Source organism: Engystomops pustulosus, chromosome 7 (assembly GCF_040894005.1).
Source record: "Engystomops pustulosus chromosome 7, aEngPut4.maternal, whole genome shotgun sequence".
Taxonomy (NCBI): Eukaryota; Metazoa; Chordata; class Amphibia; order Anura; family Leptodactylidae; genus Engystomops; species Engystomops pustulosus.
In genome coordinates this window covers 17023087-17046221 of record NC_092417.1, presented here as the reverse complement: position 1 = coordinate 17046221, position 23135 = coordinate 17023087, and the positions used below count along the sequence as shown (strand labels likewise).

The 23135-nt window shown below is 49.3% G+C and overlaps 1 protein-coding gene across 1 annotated transcript in view; it reads right to left on the bottom strand.

Moving 5' to 3' along the window:
- Positions 1–11578: 11578 nt before the first annotated feature.
- Positions 11579–23135, bottom strand: part of LOC140069993 (uncharacterized) — a 28585-nt gene continuing 17028 nt past the window's right edge. The window contains exons 3-7 of the mRNA XM_072116327.1: positions 21663–21989; positions 20393–20638; positions 20034–20180; positions 17660–17757; positions 11579–17551 (exon numbers count right to left, since the gene is read on the bottom strand). Of these exons, the coding sequence (XP_071972428.1) occupies positions 17438–17551; positions 17660–17757; positions 20034–20180; positions 20393–20638; positions 21663–21989 (932 nt within the window). The 3' untranslated portion in view covers positions 11579–17437. The remainder of the gene's footprint in view (positions 17552–17659; positions 17758–20033; positions 20181–20392; positions 20639–21662; positions 21990–23135) is intronic.

Genomic DNA, 23135 nt, shown 5'->3' with positions numbered 1-23135 from the left:
GTATACAGCAGCCCCTAGTAGTATACAGCAAGCCCCTAGTAGTATACAGCAGCCCCTAGTAGTATACAGCAGCCCCTAGTAGTATACAGCAAGCCCCTAGTAGTATACAGCAGCCCCTAGTAGTATACAGCAGCCCCTAGTAGTATACAGCAGCCCCCTAGTAGTATACAGCAGCCCCTAGTAGTATACAGCAGCCCCTAGTAGTATACAGCAAGCCCCTAGTAGTATACAGCAGCCCCTAGTAGTATACAGCAGCCCCTAGTAGTATACAGCCAGCCCCTAGTAGTATACAGCAAGCCCCCAGTAGTATGCAGCAAGCCCCTAGTAGTATACAGCAGCCCCTACTGGTATACAGCAGCCCCTAGTAGTATACAGCAGCCCCTACTGGTATACAGCAGCCCCTAGTAGTATACAGCAGCCCCTACTAGTATACAGCAGCCCCTAGTAGTATACAGCAGCCCCTAGTAGTATACAGCAGCCCCTAGTAGTATACAGCAGCCCCTAGTAGTATACAGCAAGCCCCTAGTAGTATACAGCAGCCCCGAGTAGTATACATCAGCCACCAGTAGTATACAGCAGCCCCTAGTAGTATACAGCAAGCCCCTAGTAGTATACAGCAGCCCCTACTAGTATACAGCAGCCCCTAGTAGTATACAGCAAGCCCCTAGTAGTATACAGCAGCCCCTAGTAGTATACATCAGCCACCAGTAGTATACAGCAGCCCCTAGTAGTATACAGCAGCCCCTAGTAGTATACAGCAAGCCCCTAGTAGTATACAGCAGCCCCTAGTAGTATACAGCAGCCCCTAGTAGTATACAGCAAGCCCCTAGTAGTATACAGCAGCCCCTAGTAGTATACAGCAGCCCCTAGTAGTATACAGCAGCCCCTACTAGTATACAGCAGCCCCTAGTAGTATACAGCAAGCCCCTAGTAGTATACAGCAGCCCCGAGTAGTATACATCAGCCACCAGTAGTATACAGCAGCCCCTAGTAGTATACAGCAAGCCCCTAGTAGTATACAGCAGCCCCTACTAGTATACAGCAGCCCCTAATAGTATACAGCAGCCCCTAGTAGTATACATCAGCCACCAGTAGTATACAGCAGCCCCTAGTAGTATACAGCAGCCCCTAGTAGTATACAGCAAGCCCCTAGTAGTATACAGCAGCCCCTAGTAGTATACAGCAGCCCCTAGTAGTATACAGCAAGCCCCTAGTAGTATACAGCAGCCCCTAGTAGTATACAGCAGCCCCTAGTAGTATACAGCCAGCCCCTAGTAGTATACAGCAGCCCCTAGTAGTATACAGCAGCCCCTAGTAGTATACAGCAAGCCCCTAGTAGTATACAGCAGCCCCTAGTAGTATACAGCAGCCCCTAGTAGTATACAGCAAGCCCCTAGTAGTATACAGCAGCCCCTAGTAGTATACAGCAGCCCCTAGTAGTATACAGCAGCCCCTAGTAGTATACAGCCAGCCTGCCCCCACGGACCTTAAAAAAATACACTTATATACTCACCCTCCGATGTCAGCGCGTCCCGTCTTCTTTCTGCTCCGCGGCTCCTCTTCTCTCTTCCGGCATGGAAGCGGCCATGTTTTCTTCTAGCATGTGCATACTATGACGCGGCCGCTGCTGATGTCATAGTATGCGTGGCCACAAAGAAAACATGGCCGCGTCCATGCCGGAAGAAAGAAGAGAGAAGAGGAGCCGCGGAGAAGAAAGAAGACGGGACGCGCTGACATCGGGGACATCGGTAAGTCGCGCCGACATCGGGGAGCCGCGCTGACATCGGAGGGTGAGTATATAAGTTTATTTTTTTTAACTGGGTAATTTTTCTTTATAATAGACTCGTGTATAAGCCGAGGGGACGTTTTTCAGCACATTTTTTGTGCTGAAAAACTTGGCTTATACACGAGTATATACAGTATTTTAATGTCTACTGGGAGCAGGGATATTGGTCGGTAGGAGTCTGGGCATCACAGATCTTTACCCGGTTTTTGGAAGTAGGACAACTATTGCTTCCCGCATCGATGGTGGTAGGGTACCGGGTGCTTTAGACTCTTGGAATATCTGCAGTACCTAAATAACATATACCTCTTGGTGCTTCCTAATAAATTCCCCTGGCAGACCGTCTAACCCTGGTGCCTTATCGTTAGTGAAGGAAACCAGGGCTCTCTCTAGTTCCTCAAGAGATAGTGGAGATTCCAAGCTCGCACTTTGCTCCCTTGGTTTGAAGAAGAATCCTTTGTCCTCCGACACCTTTAACATGTGCTCCTTGAAAAGTGTCCTGCCTCTTTCCAGTTATACTCTGTCACCTGTGAGGGAGATTACAAAAACTCTTGTTCACTAGATGAACAAGTGGATAGTGAGCTCCAGTGATTTAGATTTATGCTTATTAATAATAATCCTTTACTTATATAGCGCACACAGATTCTGCAGCGCTGCACAGAGCTTGTCGTATCAGCCCCTGTCCCCATGGGACTCACAATCTAATATGTTGTCTGTGTATCCCCCTGATATACATGTTAATCCTGTCCCATACTAAGCTCACTATAGTAGAATTATCATTTCTTTGAAAAAATATTTTAGTTTCGTTTGGAAAAAAAATCACCCTTGACTACCAATTGTATCCAGAAGGGATTATTGGCCAACTCCCTACTTGTCGGGTGACCATCAATTGGATAACTATTTCTGCCACTATTGGTGAGGGGTAATAAACCAAACAAAGACAGGGATAGGGCGGCGCTGCTATTTTCTCTCTTGTTCATGGAAAATCAGATAATACGGTAAGTGCTCAGCAATTCTTGACGTAAATTTTCATAATATCCAGCAGATGGTGCTCTATTTCTGTCTCTAAAGATAGCTAATAGTGTGGCTTTTCAAACACAGAAAATGAGAATTTTTCTTACCAAGATTCTTTTCTTTCCTTTTATTGTGATTACCGTATATACTCGAGTATAAGCCAAGTTGTTCAGCACAAAAAATGAGCTGAAAAACCCAAACTCAGCTTATACTCGAGTCTATTATAAAACAAAACTCTGTACTCACCTTTCCGACACCCCCCACAGGTCCTTTTTTGTCTTCAGCTCCGGCTCCGTCCTCGGGTCCCTGCTCGCTGCGTCACACACACCATGACGTCAGCTGTGGGGGACGTTGGAAAGGTGGTTGTTTTTTTTTTAGGCTTGGCATACTTGGGGCAGGAGGCTGCTGGTCATATACAATGGGGCAGGCATTGGCTATATACAGTGGGGGGGGGCAGGCACTGGCTTTATTCTGGGGGGGGCAGTCACTGGCTATATACTGGGGGGGAGGCACTGGCTATATACTGGGGGCAGGGGTTGGCTGGCTGTAAACTGGGGGGGGGAGGCACTGGCTATATACTGGGAGCAGGGGCTGCTGGCTATATACTGGGGGCAGGGGGCTACTGGCTATATACTGGGGGCAGGCGCTTGCTGAGCCTGCCAGGCCCCTCCCCCACCCCACCCCCGTATATAGTGTGCAATAAAAAAAACTAAATGTGTACTCACTTTCCGACCCACCCAATCCCCCACCCAGGCAGGTCCTCTTCTTTTTGTAAATGTATGAAAACATTATAAAACCTATATCAATTTGTTATCCCTGTGATCGCACCGACCCAGAGAATAAAGTAGACATGTCATTTGGGGCGCACAGTGAGAGCCGTAAAATCCAAGCTCACAAGAAAGTGGCGCAAATGCGTTTTTTCACCAATTTCACTGCATTTGGAATTTTTTTCCTGCTTCCCAATACACGGCACAGAATACTAAATACCGTCACTATGAAGTGTAATTTGTTATGCAGAAAACAAGCAGCCACACAGCTCAGGACATGGAAAATTTTTGAAGGTGGGTAGTAAAAAATGGAAATGCAAAAACGTAAAAGGGTTCTTGGCGTTAAAGGGAACCTACCACCACGAATCTACCTATAAAGGTAGATCGGGTGGTAGGTGGATGTATGGGACGTGAGGATAGCCCTTTTTAGAGCTAATCCTCACGTCCCCGCTAGCATACCATAAACTTTATTGCCCTAATATGTTAATTTAATTAAGCGGCTACCGGGGCGTGGAGTAGCCGGACACGAGGCTACCCGGCGCGGCTACTCCACGCCCCAGTAGCTGCTTTCCCCCGCCTACCCTGTGATCTTCGGCGCGCAGCTCCTGGCAGCTGCGCGCCCTCGTCCGAGAAGCCGGAGTTCTGCGCATGCGCAGTAACTCCGGCCAAGATGCGCGATCTCGGGAACGAGGCCGGAGTTACTGCGCATGCGCAGAACTCCGGCTTCTCGGACGAGGGCGCGCAGCTGCCAGGAGCTGCGCGCCGAAGATCACAGGGTAGGCGAGGGAAAGCAGCTACTGGGGCGTGGAGTAGCCGCGCCGGGTAGCCTCATGTCCGGCTACTCCACTCCCCGGTAGCCGCTTAATTAAATTAACATATTAGGGCAATAAAGTTTATGGTATGCTAGCGGGGACGTGAGGATTAGCTCTAAAAAGGGCTATCCTCACGTCCCATACATCCACCTACCACCCGATCTACCTTTATAGGTAGATTCGTGGTGGTAGGTGCCCTTTAAGGGGTTAAAGGAGCATTATCTGAGACAAGCTTGAACTTTTTGTCGTGCAGGTAATACCTCAGCGCTTCACCAGAGGTCACAGTGGGCAGAGAGAACCATCTTTAACTAGGGGTCATCTGTAAGCCAGGTGTCCTTAAGTCGGGGACCGCCTATATGTATAGCAGTGATATGGAGATTTCATCCAGGTCACTAAACTCCACATAATAAGCCACTGCCATTACTCTATACAAGTCAATGGTGGACCACATAGAGCAGGAATGTGGGGGACCTGCGACTACAATAGTCAGTAACTAGCGGTAAGGTGTAGGCCACCTAGACTACGGAGAGACTAGTAATGGAGCAGCCTCACCTGAGAAATGATCAATGAAAGTTTGACGGGGTCATGCGCAACTGGTGCTCTAAGGGTTAACAAAGGCAGAAGTGGTTCTTTCTGCCCCACCGAAGGTGCCTGTCGGGGTCTTCACTGCTGCCTTTATTAAAGGAAACCTACCACTTACAAGTGGTAGTTCTAACCCACAGATACATGGCACCAGCTCAGGGTGGGCTGGTGGCGAAGCATATTTTCATTAATACAAGAAACCCCCGATCGCTGATTTATACTTTATATTAAAATCTGTTTCGGCGCACCAGAGTAGGGCACGGCGCACCATGCGTGGGACTGTACGTGCGGCTGATTCTGAAGTGCCGTAGAGCTGGTGACGTCACCACACTCGCATCTGCGCAATTTCGCACGGCCTGCTTCTGCAGTGCCCTACTCTGGTGCGCTGAAACGGATTTTAATATAAAGTATAAATCAGCGATCGGGGGTTTCTTGTATTAATGAAAATATGCTCCGGGTTAGAACTACCACTTTTAAGTGGTAGGTTTCCTTTAAGCCTTGGAGGACCAGTGGTGCTGTAAGGGTTAAGCATCCAACACTGGCATGCTGTAAGGCTGCATTTACACGAACGTAAGGGAGACGTATGTACTGCTGGAAGCTTGCGGCCAAACATACGTCCCCCATAGACTGCAATGGCTGCACGGAGAGATGTCCTATCTTTCCCTGTGTGCACAGCTGTATGCTCTGCACCTCTAAGGAGAGGGGTCACCCCTCCTCCTCTACAGCGTACTTGCGTTTTTAGGCCGTTTTTGGGCCGTTTTTAGTTTGGCTCATTGTAATGAATACTGTGCAAAAATGCCATATACTGCAATACATAGTATATAGCCTGTCAGCCCCTTGTAGTGTATAGCCTGCCAGCCGCCTGTAGTATATAGCCTGTCAGCCCCCTGTAGTGTATAGCCTGCCAGCCGCTTGTAGTATATAGCCTGTCAGCCCCCTGTAGTATATAGCCTGCCAGCCCCCTTTTAGTACATAGCCAGACAGCCCCCTGTAGTATATAGCCTGCCAGCCCCCTTTAGTACATAGCCAGATATCCCCCTGGAGTATATAGCCTGCCAGCCCCCTGTAATACATAGCCAGACAGCCCCCTGTAGTATATAGCCTGCCAGCCCCCTGGAGTACATAGCCAGCCCCTTGCAGTATATAGCCTGCCAGCACCCTGTAGTATATAGCCTGCCAGCCCCCTTTAGTACATAGCCAAACAGCCCCCTGTAGTATATAGCCGACCAGCCCCCTGGAGTATATAGCCTGCCAGCCCCCTGGAGTATATAGCCTGCCAGCCCCCTGTAATACTTAGCCAGACATCCCCCTGTAGTATATAGCCTGCCAGCCCCCTGGAGTATACAGCTTGCCAGCCCCCTGGAGTATATAGCCTGCCAGCCCCCTGTAATACTTAGCCAGACATCCCCCTGTAGTATATAGCCTGCCAGCCCCCTTGAGTACATAGCCAGCTCCCTGCAGTATATAGCCTGCCAGCACCCTGTAGTATATAGCCTGGCAGCCCCCTGTAGTATATAGCCTGCCAGCCCCCTGTAGTATATAGCCTGCCAGCCCCCTGCAGTATATAGCCAGCTACCTGCAGTATATAGCCTGCCAGCCCCCTGTAGTATATAGCCTGGCAGCCCCCTGTAGTATATAGCCTGCCAGCCCCCTGTAGTATATAGCCTGCCAGCCCCCTGCAGTATATAGCCAGCTACCTGCAGTATATAGCCTGCCAGCCCCCTGTAGTATATAGCCAGCCCCCTGTAGTATATAGCCTGCCACCCCCTGTAGTATATAGCCTGCCAGCCCCCTGCAGTATATAGCCAGCTACCTGCAGTATATAGCCTGCCAGCCCCCTGTAGTATATAGCCAGCCCCCTGTAGCATATGGCCTGCCAGCCCCCATAGTATATAGCCTGCCTGCTCCTGTAGTATATAGCCTGCCAGCCCCTGTAGTATATAGCCAGCTCCCTGTAGTGTATAGCCAGCCCCCTGCAGTATATAGCCAGCTACCTGTAGTGTATAGCCATACCCCTGCAGTATATAGCCAGCACCCCGTAATGTATAGCCTGCCAACCCCCTGTAGTGTATAGCCTGCCAGCCCCTGTAGTATATAGCCTTCCAGCCCCTGCAGTATATAGCCTGCCTGCTCCTGTAGTATATAGCCTGCCAGCCCCTGTAGTATATAGCCAGCTCCCTGCAGTTTATAGCCTGCCTGCTCCTGTAGTATATAGCCAGCTACCTGCAGTATATAGCCTGCCAGCCCCCTGTAGTATATAGCCAGCCCCCTGTAGCATATGGCCTGCCAGCCCCTATAGTATATAGCCTGCCTGCTCCTGTAGTATATAGCCCGCCAGCCCCTGTAGTACATAGCCAGCTCCCTGTAGTGTATGGCCAGCCCCCTGCAGTATATAGCCAGCTACCTGTAGTGTATAGCCATACCCCTGCAGTATATAGCCAGCACCCCGTAATGTATAGCCTGCCAACCCCCTGTAGTGTATAGCCTGCCTGCTCCTGTAGTATATAGCCTGCCAGCCCCTGTAGTATATAGCCAGCTCCCTGCAGTATATAGCCAGCCCCTTGCAGTATATAGCAAGCTACCTGCAGTATATAGCCAGCTCCCTGTAATGTATAGCCTGCCAACCCCTTGTAGTATATAGCCAGCTCCCTGCAGTATATAGCAAGCTACGTGCCGTATATAGCCAGCTCCCTGTAGTGTATAGCCAGCTCCCTGTAATGTATAGCCTGCCAACCCCTTGTAGTATATAGCCTGCTCCCTGTGTTCACCTTTCTGAAACCCCTCGTAGTTCTTCTTCTTGCTTTGGATCCTCTTCGGGTCTTTGCGCTCGGCTGGCACACAGAATGGCGTCAGCTGCTTGCCGACGCCACATGTTTGCGCCGCCGACATCATGAGGGGACCTGAAGAGCGGAAGGAAGAAGAAGATCTACGGAGGGAGTAGGAAAGGTAATTACAGTGTTCATTTTTGTTATAGACTCCAGTATAAGCCGAGTTCGGCTTTTTCAGCACAAACTCGGCTTATACTCAAGTATATACAGTACATTTTTTATGCAGCTTCCATACATTCCCAGGTATTGCAGCAGATGACAATTTCCCTTTAACTGTTCACTGACTGCATTTTACAGAGTTTCATGTAGAGTTAATGGTTTCCCTCACCTCTAAGCCATCGCGTGTGCCTTCTGTTTTGGACCTCCATTAGGCCCCCAGGTCCGTCCTCAGTAACTGCTTCCTAGACTGTGCCAGCGGCAGGGTGTAATAGGCTGCCCCTCAGTCTGTAGCCCAGGACTTACTAGAGAGTTTGTTCTAACAAACTTTCTCTGTGTTTGCAGGATTTATTAGACCGAACCTAGAATCACTGAACTGGACGGACATGCGGAGTTCAGTTCAGTGACTTTTGTATCTGTCCAGTAAAGTGTATGGAGCAAATCTGTCAGAACAAAACCACATGTGGTCCACAGGCTTAAAGGGGTCGTCCACTTTCAGCAAATATTTGAAATCACTTGTGTAAGGAAAAGTTAAACAATTTTCCTATCTACTTTCTGTATCAATTCCTCCCGATTTTCTAGATCTCTGCTTGCTGTCATTCTATAGGAAGCTTCATTGTTTACTTCCAGTGGATAGAAATGTGGTGTATGGCTCGTTATATCCCTAGTCATGTGATGTCACACAGGTGCACGGCTCGTTATATCCCTGGTCATGTGATGTCACATAGGTGCATGACTCGTTATATCCCTGGTCATGTGATGTCACACAGGTTCATGGCTCGTTATATCCCTGGTCATGTGATGTCACACAGGTGCACGGCTCGTTATATTCCTGGTCATGTGATGTCACACAGGTGCACGGCTCCTTATATCCCTGGTCATGTGATGTCACACAGGTACACGGCTCGTTATATCCCTGGTCATGTGATGTCACACAGGTGCACGGCTCGTTATCTCCCTGGTCATGTGATGTCACACAGGTGCACAGCTCGTTATATCCCCGATCATGTGATGTTACACAGGTGTGTGGCTCGTTATATTCCTGGTCATGTGATGTCACACAGGTGCACGGCTCGTTATATCCCTGGTCATGTGATGTCACACAGGTGCACGGCTCGTTATATCCCTGGTCATGTGATGTCACACAGGTGCACGGCTCGTTATCTCCCTGGTCATGTGATGTCACACAGGTGCACGGCTCGATATATCCCTGGTCATGTGATGTCACACAGGTGCACGGCTCGTTATATCCCTGGTCATGTGATGTCACATAGGTGCATGACTCGTTATATCCCTGGTCATGTGAGGTCACACAGGTGCACGGCTCGTTATATCCCTGGTCATGTGATGTCACACAGGTGCACGGCTCGATATATCCCTGGTCATGTGATGTCACACAGGTGCACGGCTCCTTATATCCCTGGTCATGTGATGTCACATAGGTGCATGACTCATTATATCCCTGGTCATGTGAGGTCACACAGGTGCACGGCTCGTTATATCCCTGGTCATGTGATGTCACACAGGTGCCCGGCTCGTTATCTCCCTGGTCATGTGATGTCACACAGGTGCACGGCTCGATATATCCCTGGTCATGTGATGTCACATAGGTGCATGACTCGTTATATCCCTGGTCATGTGATGTCACACAGGTGCACGGCTCGATATATCCCTGGTCATGTGATGTCACATAGGTGCATGACTCGTTATATCCCTGGTCATGTGAGGTCACACAGGTGCACGGCTCGTTATATCCCTGGTCATGTGATGTCACACAGGTGCACGGCTCGTTATCTCCCTGGTCATGTGATGTCACATAGGTGCATGACTCGTTATATCCCTGGTCATGTGAGGTCACACAGGTGCACGGCTCGTTATATCCCTGGTCATGTGATGTCACACAGGTGCACGGCTCGATATATCCCTGGTCATGTGATGTCACAGAGGTGCACGGCTCATTATATCCCTGGTCATGTGATGTCACACAGGTGCACGGCTCGTTATCTCCCTGGTCATGTGATGTCACATAGGTGCACGGCTCGATATATCCCTGGTCATGTGATGTCACATAGGTGCATGACTCGTTATATCCCTGGTCATGTGATGTCACACAGGTGCACGGCTCGATATATCCCTGGTCATGTGATGTCACATAGGTGCATGACTCGTTATATCCCTGGTCATGTGAGGTCACACAGGTGCACGGCTCGTTATCTCCCTGGTCATGTGATGTCACACAGGTGCACGGCTCGATATATCCCTGGTCATGTGATGTCACATAGGTGCATGACTCGTTATATCCCTGGTCATGTGAGGTCACACAGGTGCACGGCTCGTTATATCCCTGGTCATGTGATGTCACACAGGTGCACGGCTCGATATATCCCTGGTCATGTGATGTCACAGAGGTGCACGGCTCATTATATCCCTGGTCATGTGATGTCACACAGGTGCACGGCTCGTTATCTCCCTGGTCATGTGATGTCACATAGGTGCATGACTCGTTATATCCCTGGTCATGTGAGGTCACACAGGTGCACGGCTCGTTATCTCCCTGGTCATGTGATGTCACATAGGTGCACGGCTCGTTATATCCCTGGTCATGTGATGTCACACAGGTGCACGGCTCGTTATCTCCCTGGTCATGTGATGTCACACAGGTGCACGGCTCGATATATCCCTGGTCATGTGATGTCACACAGGTGTGTGGCTCGTTATATCCCTGGTCATGTGAGGTCACACAGGTGCATGGCTCGTTATATCCCTGGTCATGTGATGTCACACAGGTGCACAAGCGTTTATTATCACAGAGAGTAATTACAGCCAGTGATACTATCCGCTCATGCTCCTGCGTGTCCATCACATGATCATGGAGAGGTTTCTATCCACTGGAAGTAAACAGAAGTTTCCTGTAGCAGGACAGCAAGCAGAGATCTAGAAAACCGTTAAGAATTGATACAGAAAGTATACTGGAAAATTGTATAACTTTTCATTACACAAACAATATCAATTATTTGCTTTAAGTGGACAACCCCTTTAAGTGAATGTCTACATCCTTGAGGCCTAGAGGATTTACGCTGGAGGCCCGGTGACTCTTCTGAAAACCTCCTCCACTGTCTCTCAGGTGTGAACAAGGGGTAACGCTCATACCGAACCCCGTCTCTATACACTGTAATGGGGTTGTTCATGCCTCATCGGTGAATCCTTGGCCACACAGGGGACTTCCGACCCCAATTCCCCTAATCATTGGGGGGTCCATCAGTCACTGCATTTCATACTTCTTCATAGGTCATTAAAAACACTGACTTTATATTATCTTTAAACTAAAGGGGTTGTAGACTTCATGTTTTGTATAATATGTGAGGGGGGAGACTATTAGATCACTTATGGTCAGGGATGTCCGGCTGATAAAGGGTAAAGGTCATGAGGCTTCACTTTATAGATAAAGAAAATAATAAGTAGATGTATATTGGTAAATTACCTAAAATCCTCCCCCCTCCCCCCCCAAAACATGAAGCACAGTGGCCCAACCCCTTCAAATGCCCCTCCCACATGACTGTTTAGCACTCTAATGTAATATTATAGTTGTATATGTCCCCTATGATTTATTAATCTTAGTAACAAATGACAAAGACACACTGTAGAGCCGGTTTTATTCAGTATCTTGTTGGTTACAGTCTTTAATACTATCGAGGCCTCCTCCTCTTTACAGTACATTCTCCTTCACTTACTTTGGATATTGCCTAAAGTTATCGTAACCGCATGGTACGGGCAACAAATAACAAAGTTATCACCAGTTACATAAGTGCAGAAAGCAGAAAGTTTGACAAAAATTTGTTATTCATACATTACAAATATTATATACCGTATTTTTCGGACTATAAGGAGCACCGGATTATAAGGCACACCATCAATAAATGCCTAAAACATCTAGCATCATCTACAAGGCGCACCTGATGATATGGCGCATAAGATTATAAGGCGCAGCGCAATAAATAACCAGCAGGTGGCAGACCTGTGCACAGTTCAAGGCAGTACATATTGGGGCAGATTTACTTACCCGGTCCATTCGCGATCCAGAGGCGCGTTCTCTGCGGTGGATTCGGGTCCGGCCGGGATTCACTAAGGCAGTTCCTCCGACGTCCACCAGGATGGGGCTGCTGCGCTGAATTTCCCTGAGGCCCGCCGTTATGCACTCAAGTTCACCGGCCTATTCCTAGTGAAGGCAAGTGCAAGTCTCGCGACACTTTTTTTTGTTTTTTTAAATGCAGCGTTTTTTCCGAATCCGTCGGGTTTTCGTTCGGCCACGCCCCCCGATTTCTGCCGCGTGCATGCCAGCGCCGATGCGCCACAATCCGATCGCGTGCGCCAAAATCCCGGGGCAATTCAGGGAAAATCAACGCAAATCGGAAATATTCGGGTAACACGTCGGGAAAACGCGAATCGGGCCCTTAGTAAATGACCCCCCATTGTCTGTACAGTGTGGTTCATATATATTAGGCGCACCGGGCTATAAGACTCACTTTTGATTTCTGAGATATGTATATATATACTGTATTACATTACAATAGTACAAATAGTATAAAGCAGAGTTAAAAAGTATCTCTTCATTCCTAGCAGTATAAATCATGATGTGGCTAGTGTTATATAGTCTGAATATAAGCCACAAGGGTCACAGGCATAGAAAGTGCTCAGTATACATTGCACATCTGAAGACATCAACTGAAACGTTGGAAACAAGTATTAAATGACACAAATACAATACATCTTTTTTCTAATAAATACCGTATTTTTCGGACCATAAGACGCTTCTTACTATAGGACGCACCCCAGATTTAGGCTTCCAAAAAAAGGAAAAATATATTTTACACCAATTAAAATATCCCTGTTGGTCGCACTAAAGTACAGCGCACACAGACATACATTTACACACTCAGCTCTGCATCATCCATCCACACACAGCTCACCCACACACAGCTCACCCACACACACACACACACAGCTCACCCACACACAGCTCACCCACACACACACACACACAGCTCACCCACACACAGCTCACCCACACACAGCTCACCCACACACAGCTCACCCACACACACACACACACAGCTCACCCACAGCTCACCCACACACACACACACACACACAGCTCACCCACACACACACAGCTCACCCACACACACACACACACAGCTCACCCACACACACACACACACACCTCACCCACACACACACACACCTCACCCACACACACACACACCTCACCCACACACACACACACCTCACCCACACACACACACACCTCACCTACACACACACACACACACCTCACCTACACACACACACAGCTCACCTACACACACACACAGCTCACCTACACACACACACAGCTCACCTACACACACACACAGCTCACCTACACACACACACAGCTCACCTACACACACACACAGCTCACCTACACACACACACAGCTCACCTACACACACACACAGCTCACCTACACACACACACAGCTCACCTACACACACACACAGCTCACCTACACACACACACAGCTCACCTACACACACACACAGCTCACCTACACACACACACAGCTCACCTACACACACACACAGCTCACCTACACACACACACACACACACACACACACACACACAGCTCACCCACACACACACAGCTCACCCACACACACACAGCTCACCCACACACACACACAGCTCACCCACACACACACACAGCTCACCCACACACACACACAGCTCACCCACACACACACACAGCTCACCCACACACACACACACACACAGCTCACCCACACACACACAGCTCACCCACACACACACAGCTCACCCACACACACACACAGCTCACCCACACACACACAGCTCACCCACACACACACACAGCTCACCCACACACACACACAGCTCACCCACAAAGCTCACCCACACACACACACAGCTCACCCACACACACACACAGCTCACCTACACATACACACACACACACAGCTCACCTACACACACACTCACCTACACACACACACACACACACACAGCTCACCTACACACACACACACACACACACAGCTCACCTACACACACACACACAGCTCACCTACCTACACACACACACAGCTCACCTACACACACACACAGCTCACCCACACACACAGCTCACCCACACACACACACAGCTCACCCACAAAGCTCACCCACACACACACACAGCTCACCCACACACACACACAGCTCACCTACACATACACACACACACACACAGCTCACCTACACACACACTCACCTACACACACACACACACACACAGCTCACCTACACACACACACACACACACACAGCTCACCTACACACACACACACACACACACAGCTCACCTACACACACACACACACACACACACACAGCTCACCTACCTACACACACACACAGCTCACCTACACACACACACAGCTCACCTACACACACACACAGCTCACCTACACACACACACACACACACACACACACACACACAGCTCACCTACACACACACACACACACACACACACACACACACACACACAGCTCACCTACACACACACACACACACACACACACAGCTCACCCACACACACAGCTCACCCACACACACAGCTCACCTACACACACACACACACACACACAGCTCACCCACACACACACAGCTCACCCACACACACACAGCTCACCCACACACACACAGCTCACCCACACACACACACAGCTCACCCACACACACACAGCTCACCCACACACACACACAGCTCACCCACACACACACACAGCTCACCCACAAAGCTCACCCACACACACACACAGCTCACCCACACACACACACAGCTCACCCACACACACACACAGCTCACCTACACATACACACACACACACACAGCTCACCTACACATACACACACACACACACAGCTCACCTACACACACACTCACCTACACACACACACACACACACACACAGCTCACCTACACACACACACACACACAGCTCACCTACACACACACACACAGCTCACCTACCTACACACACACACAGCTCACCTACCTACACACACACACAGCTCACCTACACACACACACAGCTCACCTACACACACACACAGCTCACCTACACACACACACACACACACACACACACACACACACAGCTCACCTACACACACACACACACACACACACACACACACACACACACACACACACACACACAGCTCACCTACACACACACACACACACACACACACACACACACACACACACACACACACAGCTCACCTACACACACACACACACAGCTCACCTACACACACACACACACAGCTCACCTACACACACACACACACAGCTCACCTACACACACACACACACACAGCTCACCTACACACACACACACACAGCTCACCTACACACAGCTCACCTACACACACACACACACAGCTCACCTACACACACACACACACAGCTCACCTACACACACACACACACACAGCTCACCTACACACACACACACACAGCTCACCTACACACACACACACAGCTCACCTACACACACACACACAGCTCACCTACACACACACACAGCTCACCTACACACACACACAGCTCACCTACACACACACACAGCTCACCTACACACACACACACAGCTCACCTACACACACACAGCTCACCTACACACACACACACATCACCTATACACACACACCTCACCTATACACACACACAGCTCACCTATACACACACACAGAACCACACACTTACACACAGCTCACCTATACACACACACACAGCTCACCTATACACACACACCTCACCTACACACACACAGCTCACCTACACACACACAGCTCACCTACACACACACACACACACATCACCTATACACACACACCTCACCTATACACACACACAGCTCACCTATACACACACACAGAACCACACACTTACACACAGCTCACCTATACACACACACACAGCTCACCTATACACACACACAGAACCACACACTTACACACAGCTCACCTATACACACACACACAGAACCACACACTTACACACAGCTCACCTATACACACACACACACAGCTCACCTATACACACACACACACAGCTCACCTATACACACACACACACACACACACAGCTCACCTATACACACACACACACACACACACACACACACACACAGCTCACCTATACACACACAAAGCTCACCTATACACACACACACAGAACCACACACTTACACACACACACACACAGCTCACCTATACACACACATACTTCCCCCATTCCTCTTCTTCTCACCCTGTCCCAGCGCAGCATGATAGTATGAGACCTGCGGTGATGTAAGAAGCATGTGATCAGTCACATGATTCTGACATCCACCGCAGGATCGGGGAGAGGTGAGAGCAGTAATCAGAGCATCACCCGATCTCCCCCTTACAGCGGTCAGGAGGGTCTGGCAGTGCTGGATCCTCCTGACTATAAGACGCAGCCACTTTTTAGCAAGATTTTTTCTTGCTAAAAAGTGCGTCTTATAGTCCAGAAAATACGGTATATAAAAAGGCATAAAAATCTACTTTGCACATTGATCAGATTGTGATCCCCATTGGGGACAGGGACTGATATGGGAAGCTCTGTGCAGCGCTGTGTAATCTGTGGGCGCTATATAAATAAATATTTATTAATAAATTAACTTCATAGTAATTACCATGTGACCGGTCCTGTCAGGGTCCTTCCCTTTTTTAAAAGACAAAAAAAAAACACACCCTCATTTGGTACAAATTTGTTGAGCTTTTGGTTATTAGTTTGGGTGATGGCCCTGATCAGCTGACACGGGGATGTCCCATATCGCGTCATTATGCTTGATGTTACGGGGGCTGCCGTACAAGGAAGCTAAGAGGCAATGTTTTCCTTGTTCCATCCTAGAACCTATGTGCACATTTCCCAGACTTCCCCCGGTGGCGGTAAGTCTCTCCACACACCTACAGAGGCGCTGCAGTCTTTTACTTTCTGATCTCAACTGCTATAACTGGTGCCGATGGAAGGCAGTGCAGGGTGTAGCTGTACATCTGGGTGTTGCAAGTGCTGGTGCAAAATTAAGAAAAGGTTAAGGTCACTTATGTGAAAGAGAGAAGGCAACAAACACAAGCCGCGTTGTGGGGAGCGCGCGCTGATAAAACAAGCAGAGTATCGTTTTTGAATATTTGCAGATAAAACAATATGAATATAAGCATTATGACAATGAATGAAAGACGACCATAATCCTAAGGCTATCGTAGCATGGCGGGCACACGTCGGCCCCCGGGGAGAGGAGGAGGGGGTGCTCACCCCTGCCCCTCTCCATAGCGATACATAGAGCACGGCACGTGTGCTGCACCGTACCGTATGTATATACATCCCCCATAAGTGTGAATGTAGTCCTATTGGAGATCTTCATGACTCCGGAACAGGTAGGGACACCTTCTCCTCATCCGATTGATTTGCACAATCATTTTTTCCATTGGCTTCTTTAGTTTCACCATCTTTTGCCGATTTGTATTTCTTGTACTGTAAAAAGAATAGAGAAAATAAATGAGTGTCTGATACGGTTAGAGGGAACCTGTCAGCAGCTATGAGGCAGGGGGGGGATAGGCATGTGTAAGTGGGGGAACTCACCGCCACAATTGCTGCGATCATAATGGGAATTATGAGTAGGCCAAGCCATCCAAAGCGTTGATGACTTCTGTACGGCAGCACTGGATCACCGGGCATCTCTGTAAAAGGGAATAATAATCATCTTTATTTCTATATCGCCATCAGATTCCGTAGCGTTACATATCACAGGGGACAGATACAAGTATAATATTACATTACACAGTACAAACAGTCATATGTAATACAGGCAGTGCCCGGGTTATGTACAAGATCGGGTCCGTAGGTTTGTTCTTAAGTTGAATTTGTACGCAAGTCGGAACTGTATATTTTATAATTGTAGCTCCAGACAAAAAAATTTTTTGTCCCAGTGACAATTGGATTTTCAACATTTTTTGCTGTAATGGGAATAAGGATTATCAATAAAGCTTCATAACAGACACTTTACAGCTGATCATTGCAGCCTGAGAGCTTCACCAGAGGTCACCCGGGGGGCAAAGGGGTTCGTCTGTAAGTCGGGTGTCATAAAGTAGGGGACTGCCTGAAATCGGAGTGAGCGCCCTGATCACAAAGGGAAAGAGAAGAAGTTCTGGAACATCTCATTGTATGGAAACAACAAGCAGCAACATGGTCGGGTGTAAGAGGGATACAGGACAGAGAGAGGACTAGAACACCTCTTTATCCCTCTGATTCCCTATCTGGCACTACTATTGTACCGGATTCCGGGAAGACGCAGCATACCCTACCCACGACTACTGGAGATCAGACAGAACAACAAGAATCTGCTCTAGACGCATAAGACACAAGGTGTCTTCAGGTGAGCAGATACCCTTAATACTTCACCTCACTTTCAAGTGACCTATTGCACTAGGGGCGCCGCCTGTGTCTCTTTCTATTTTTTAGAACACATTGGGGCAGATTTACTTACCCGATCCATTCGCGATCCAGCGGCGCGTTCTCTGCGGAGGATTCAGGTCCGCCCGGGATTCACTAAGGTAGTTCCTCCGACGTCCACCAGGTGTCGCTGCTGCGCTGAATGCACTGAAGTTCACCAAGCCGGGCCGAGTGAAGGTAAGCACGTGTCCAGCGCCGCTTTTTTTTTTTTAAATGCGGCGGTATTTCTGCATCTGTCGGGTTACTGTTCAGCCACACCCCCCAATTTCCGTCGCGTGCATGCCAGCGCCGATGCGCCACAATCCGATCGCTTGCGCCAAAATCCCGGGGCAATACAGGGAAAATCGCCACAAAACGGAAAAATTCGGGTAACACGTCGGGAAAATGCAAATCGGGCCCTTAGTAAATGACCCCCATTATGTCAGCAACTAGCCCAACTAACATTACACAAGCGTGGCCCCGCGCCATACTGGTAGAGTAACGTGGATGGCAGTAAATAAATTCTGCGCATCTTAAAGAAGGCGCCCAATTCAGGTGCGGGATATGCCCCTCTGCTCACAGTAGTGTCCCGGGATAATGTTACATGAATACAGGATTGCGACTGATTTATAAACAGCTTTTCCTAACATTCCGGAGGGGAGCATTAATGTGATTTATAATAGAGGTAAATGTTTTACGAAGGGTTAAAAAGGTGGGAGGTCAAAGGGAGGAGATTAGGTGGAGCCTAATTATGCATGTTAGGCGGGTATAAGTGTTTGAAGGGGAAACTATGGTTGTGAGAGGGTGTCCACTAGTAGTGGGGTCCCCATCTGATGGCGTTAGTGGTGGTTACAGATGACTATGCTCCCCTCCTGGAGATTACATCTTCATTCATTACACTGTCCCTGGAAATGTTAGTGTGTGAAGTCTACACCTGTTTCAAGATCTCAATGGAGGATGACCACTATTCAAGGGCCAAATCTGTTTTTCGAATGACGGAGAAACATGTAAACTGCAACATTGATTTACTGGAAAGTTCTATCCCTGAACTCATTGCTCTGGCTCAGGGGTTGTTGCAGGCCTGAGGAGCTTTGCCTGTATCTTTGGAAACCTTTGGATACTGCGTCCAAGACATTCCCTGCTTGTCCTCATCAGTATCATACTGACCATTCATGGGACCTTCATAGAGAGTGTCCCTCTCTGTATGGGGGATACAGATTGATATAGCAGCCAAAAACAATCCATATGATAAAAGTAGCAGCAGAACGTAATGTCCTGATCTAGGACACTACTGCACACTATTCACTGGCAGGAGCTGCTTTGCAATCAAGGTATTACTGAATGCTAATCATAGACAACGCTACTTTTCTGATGCCCAGATTTGTATGCGCCATTCTGTCATCACAAACCTGGTGAAGAGATCAACTCATGTCATCACTTCTATATCTGTGGATATACAATCTTTACTCCTTACCAAACCCTGGAGGAGGAAAGGGCGACACAGAGGAGCGGCACCATCACACACCTGAGCGGGTCAGGACACAGATATCACTGATGTTCCTCTGGAGGATGAGCGTCTGGTTGTCGGCCCGGTCTCTGCTCTCGCACCACATGACTTTGGTGATATTCGGGTACATGACGCGGCCCGAATAATCACCGATTCCATTGAGATCTACAGGGGATAGAGAAGGAGACATTTTATAGAGGCCCTAATAATAGGATATGTAAGAAGAGACTGGAAACAGGGTGCATCATGGGAAGTATGGGGCGTACTCCACGTCTTCAGGTTGTACTCCGGAGCTGTATTCATAATTCTGTTTGCTGACAGATTCTCTATAGCAGAAGGATTAGATGTCGCAGTGATGTAATGGTCTGGGGTCTCACCTTGTATAACACTGATAGACTTTCTCTCGGCGCTGACTCCATTATAGGTATTGACCGTGAACACGCCAGTGATGTTGCGCAGAACAGTGAGGGTGCGGTTATCCTGGCTCAGCCAATACCGGTCAGGCAGGACACCTCCATCAATGGTCCAGGAGATTGGGCCTTGGTCTCCTCCATTACAGACCACAGTGAGCGATATAGTTGTATCAGTGTCATTTCGGGAAAGTTCGTAGATCCAGACGGCGTCTACAGGGAGGAGAAGATTTCATTCCTTACACTGATCAATAGATTATCTACATCTATTACACACTTCTGTCCACATGATGCAGGGCACATACTGCAGCCTATACTGGGCAGGGGCGCCCTCCCCGAGTGATGGGCAGGGGCGCCCTCCCCGAGTGATGGGCAGGGGCGCCCTCCCCGAGTGATGGGCAGGGGCGCCCTCCCCGAGTGATGGGCAGGGGCGCCCTCCCCGAGTGATGGGCAGGGGCGCCCTCCCCGAGTGATGGGCAGGGGCGCCCTCCCCGAGTGATGGGCCGGGGCGCCCTCCCCGAGTGATGGGCCGGGGCGCCCTCCCCGAGTGATGGGCAGGGGCGCCCTCTCCGAGTGATGGGCAGGGGCGCCCTCCCCGAGTGATGGGCCGGGGCGCCCTCCCCGAGTGATGGGTCGGGGCGCCCTCCCCGAGTGATGGGCCGGGGCGCCCTCCCCGAGTGATGGGCCGGGGCGCCCTCCCCGAGTGATGGGCAGGGGCGCCCTCCCCGAGTGATGGGCAGGGGCGCCCTCCCCGAGTGATGGGCCGGGGCGCCCTCCCCGAGTGATGGGCCGGGGAGCCCTCCCCGAGTGATGGGCCGGGGAGCCCTCCCCGAGTGATGGGCCGGGGCGCCCTCCCCGAGTGATGGGCCGGGGCGCCGTCTCTCTCTCTCCGAGTGATGGGCAGAGGCGCCGGGGGCCCTCTCTGAGTGATGGGCAGGGGCGCCGTCCCTCTCTCCGAGCGACGGGCAGGGGCGCCGGGGGCCCTCTCCGAGCGACGGGCAGGGGCGCCGGGGGCCCTCTCCGAGCGACGGGCAGGGGCGCCGGGGGCCCTATCTGAGTGATGGGCAGGGGCGCCGGGGGCCCTCTTTGAGTGATGGGCAGGGGCGCCGGGGGCTGCTGTTCTATATGGCATGGGCTATTCATTATAGAGGAGCAGTGTAGCACCACACACTGGAGATCAGGAGAAGCATTTTATCTACACCCAGAAGGAAGATGTATCATACTAGTTACCACTTACCCAAAACCTTGACATCAGCATCGAACGGGAAATCTTTTATCCCTTCAGGGTCCACATGTTCAAGATCGTAATATCCGGCATCAGACTTCGTCACATTGTGTATGGTAAAGCGGCCCGCAGCTTTATCCACACTTGTCCTTCCTTGGAATATTTGAGGGATCAGACCCTTGTAATCACAGGGGAGGTGTATGGTCACCGGACGATGATGGATCTTGTACACATGCTCAGGTGCACACGGCCCAAACTGGAAGGTAACATTGGAGCCAACAGCTGTCAGGATTTCTTGTCTTCTGCTCACAGCAGTAGAGACGGTGAGTAGTAACAATGCTGCAAAATGTAAAGAAAATCTGTAAGTCACCAAACCACAATTTTTAAATCCAATTGTCACAGAGAACAAATATCCAAATGAATTTCAAATGAGAAGTATTGGGTAAGGAAGGTTTAACCCACTGTGAAATATACAAAAATACTACAAATCGTGGTTAAAACTTAGCTTTTACTGAAATCGTTTAAAAATGAACAAACAGTAATGCCCTCACCGGACATGTAGTGGACGTCTCTGGGGACAAGGTACCCGGTGGATGAGGTAAGTAAAACTAGGGTGCGCTAAAGACCCATATGTGAATATGGAAGTCTAGAAAGGAGAAGTGCTGTGTAATTACAACTGATCACTTGTCCCAATGGTTAGTAGATAGGGATTTCATGTGGGGCCAAGATACAAAAGTGGAATATAGGTACTAGTGAAATTTGGAATGATAGAATAAGTAGGTAAGAAATAAATAGGTAAGGTAAATACAGTCATAAAAAACACCAGGTTCGCCAAGTTCTTACCAAATTTTGGCATATACTCAAAATGGACCCGGACATCTCTGCCGTCTTACATGATCACCCCACGATAACTTTTAGAAAAGGACGTAATATAAGAGACAGGCTTGTCCACAGTCACTTTACTAGACCAGAACCCACTAGTACTTGGCTACATTCTGACATCAAGGGCTGTTACCGCTGTAGTGGTTGCATTGCATGTAAGGTAATACAGAGCTGTAAAACATTCTATTGCTCTGTTACCAACAGGAGTTACACCATCCAACATTATATTAACTGTAAAACCAAAGGTGTAATCTACCTAGCCACCTGTGAGTGTGGTCTACAATATGTAGGTAAGACATATCGTGAATTTCGACGCAGAGTAGGGGAACATCTAGGGGATATTAGACACAACCGGGACCAGAGGTCGCATTAACGCCTCACCACGCGTCTATGACGCGTGATGAGGCACGATTACCCCCCAAAATAATCGCCATGCGTAAAAGTACGCATGGCGATTATCATGTGTAGCGCGCGGGTCGACGCGCTCATTTGCAGGATCGCGATTCGCGATCATAATGAGAATCGCCGCGCACCGCTCCGCGCACAAGGCCAATAACCAAGCTCCTTTCACACTGCTGATATTAAGCAGCGTGTATGGGGCTT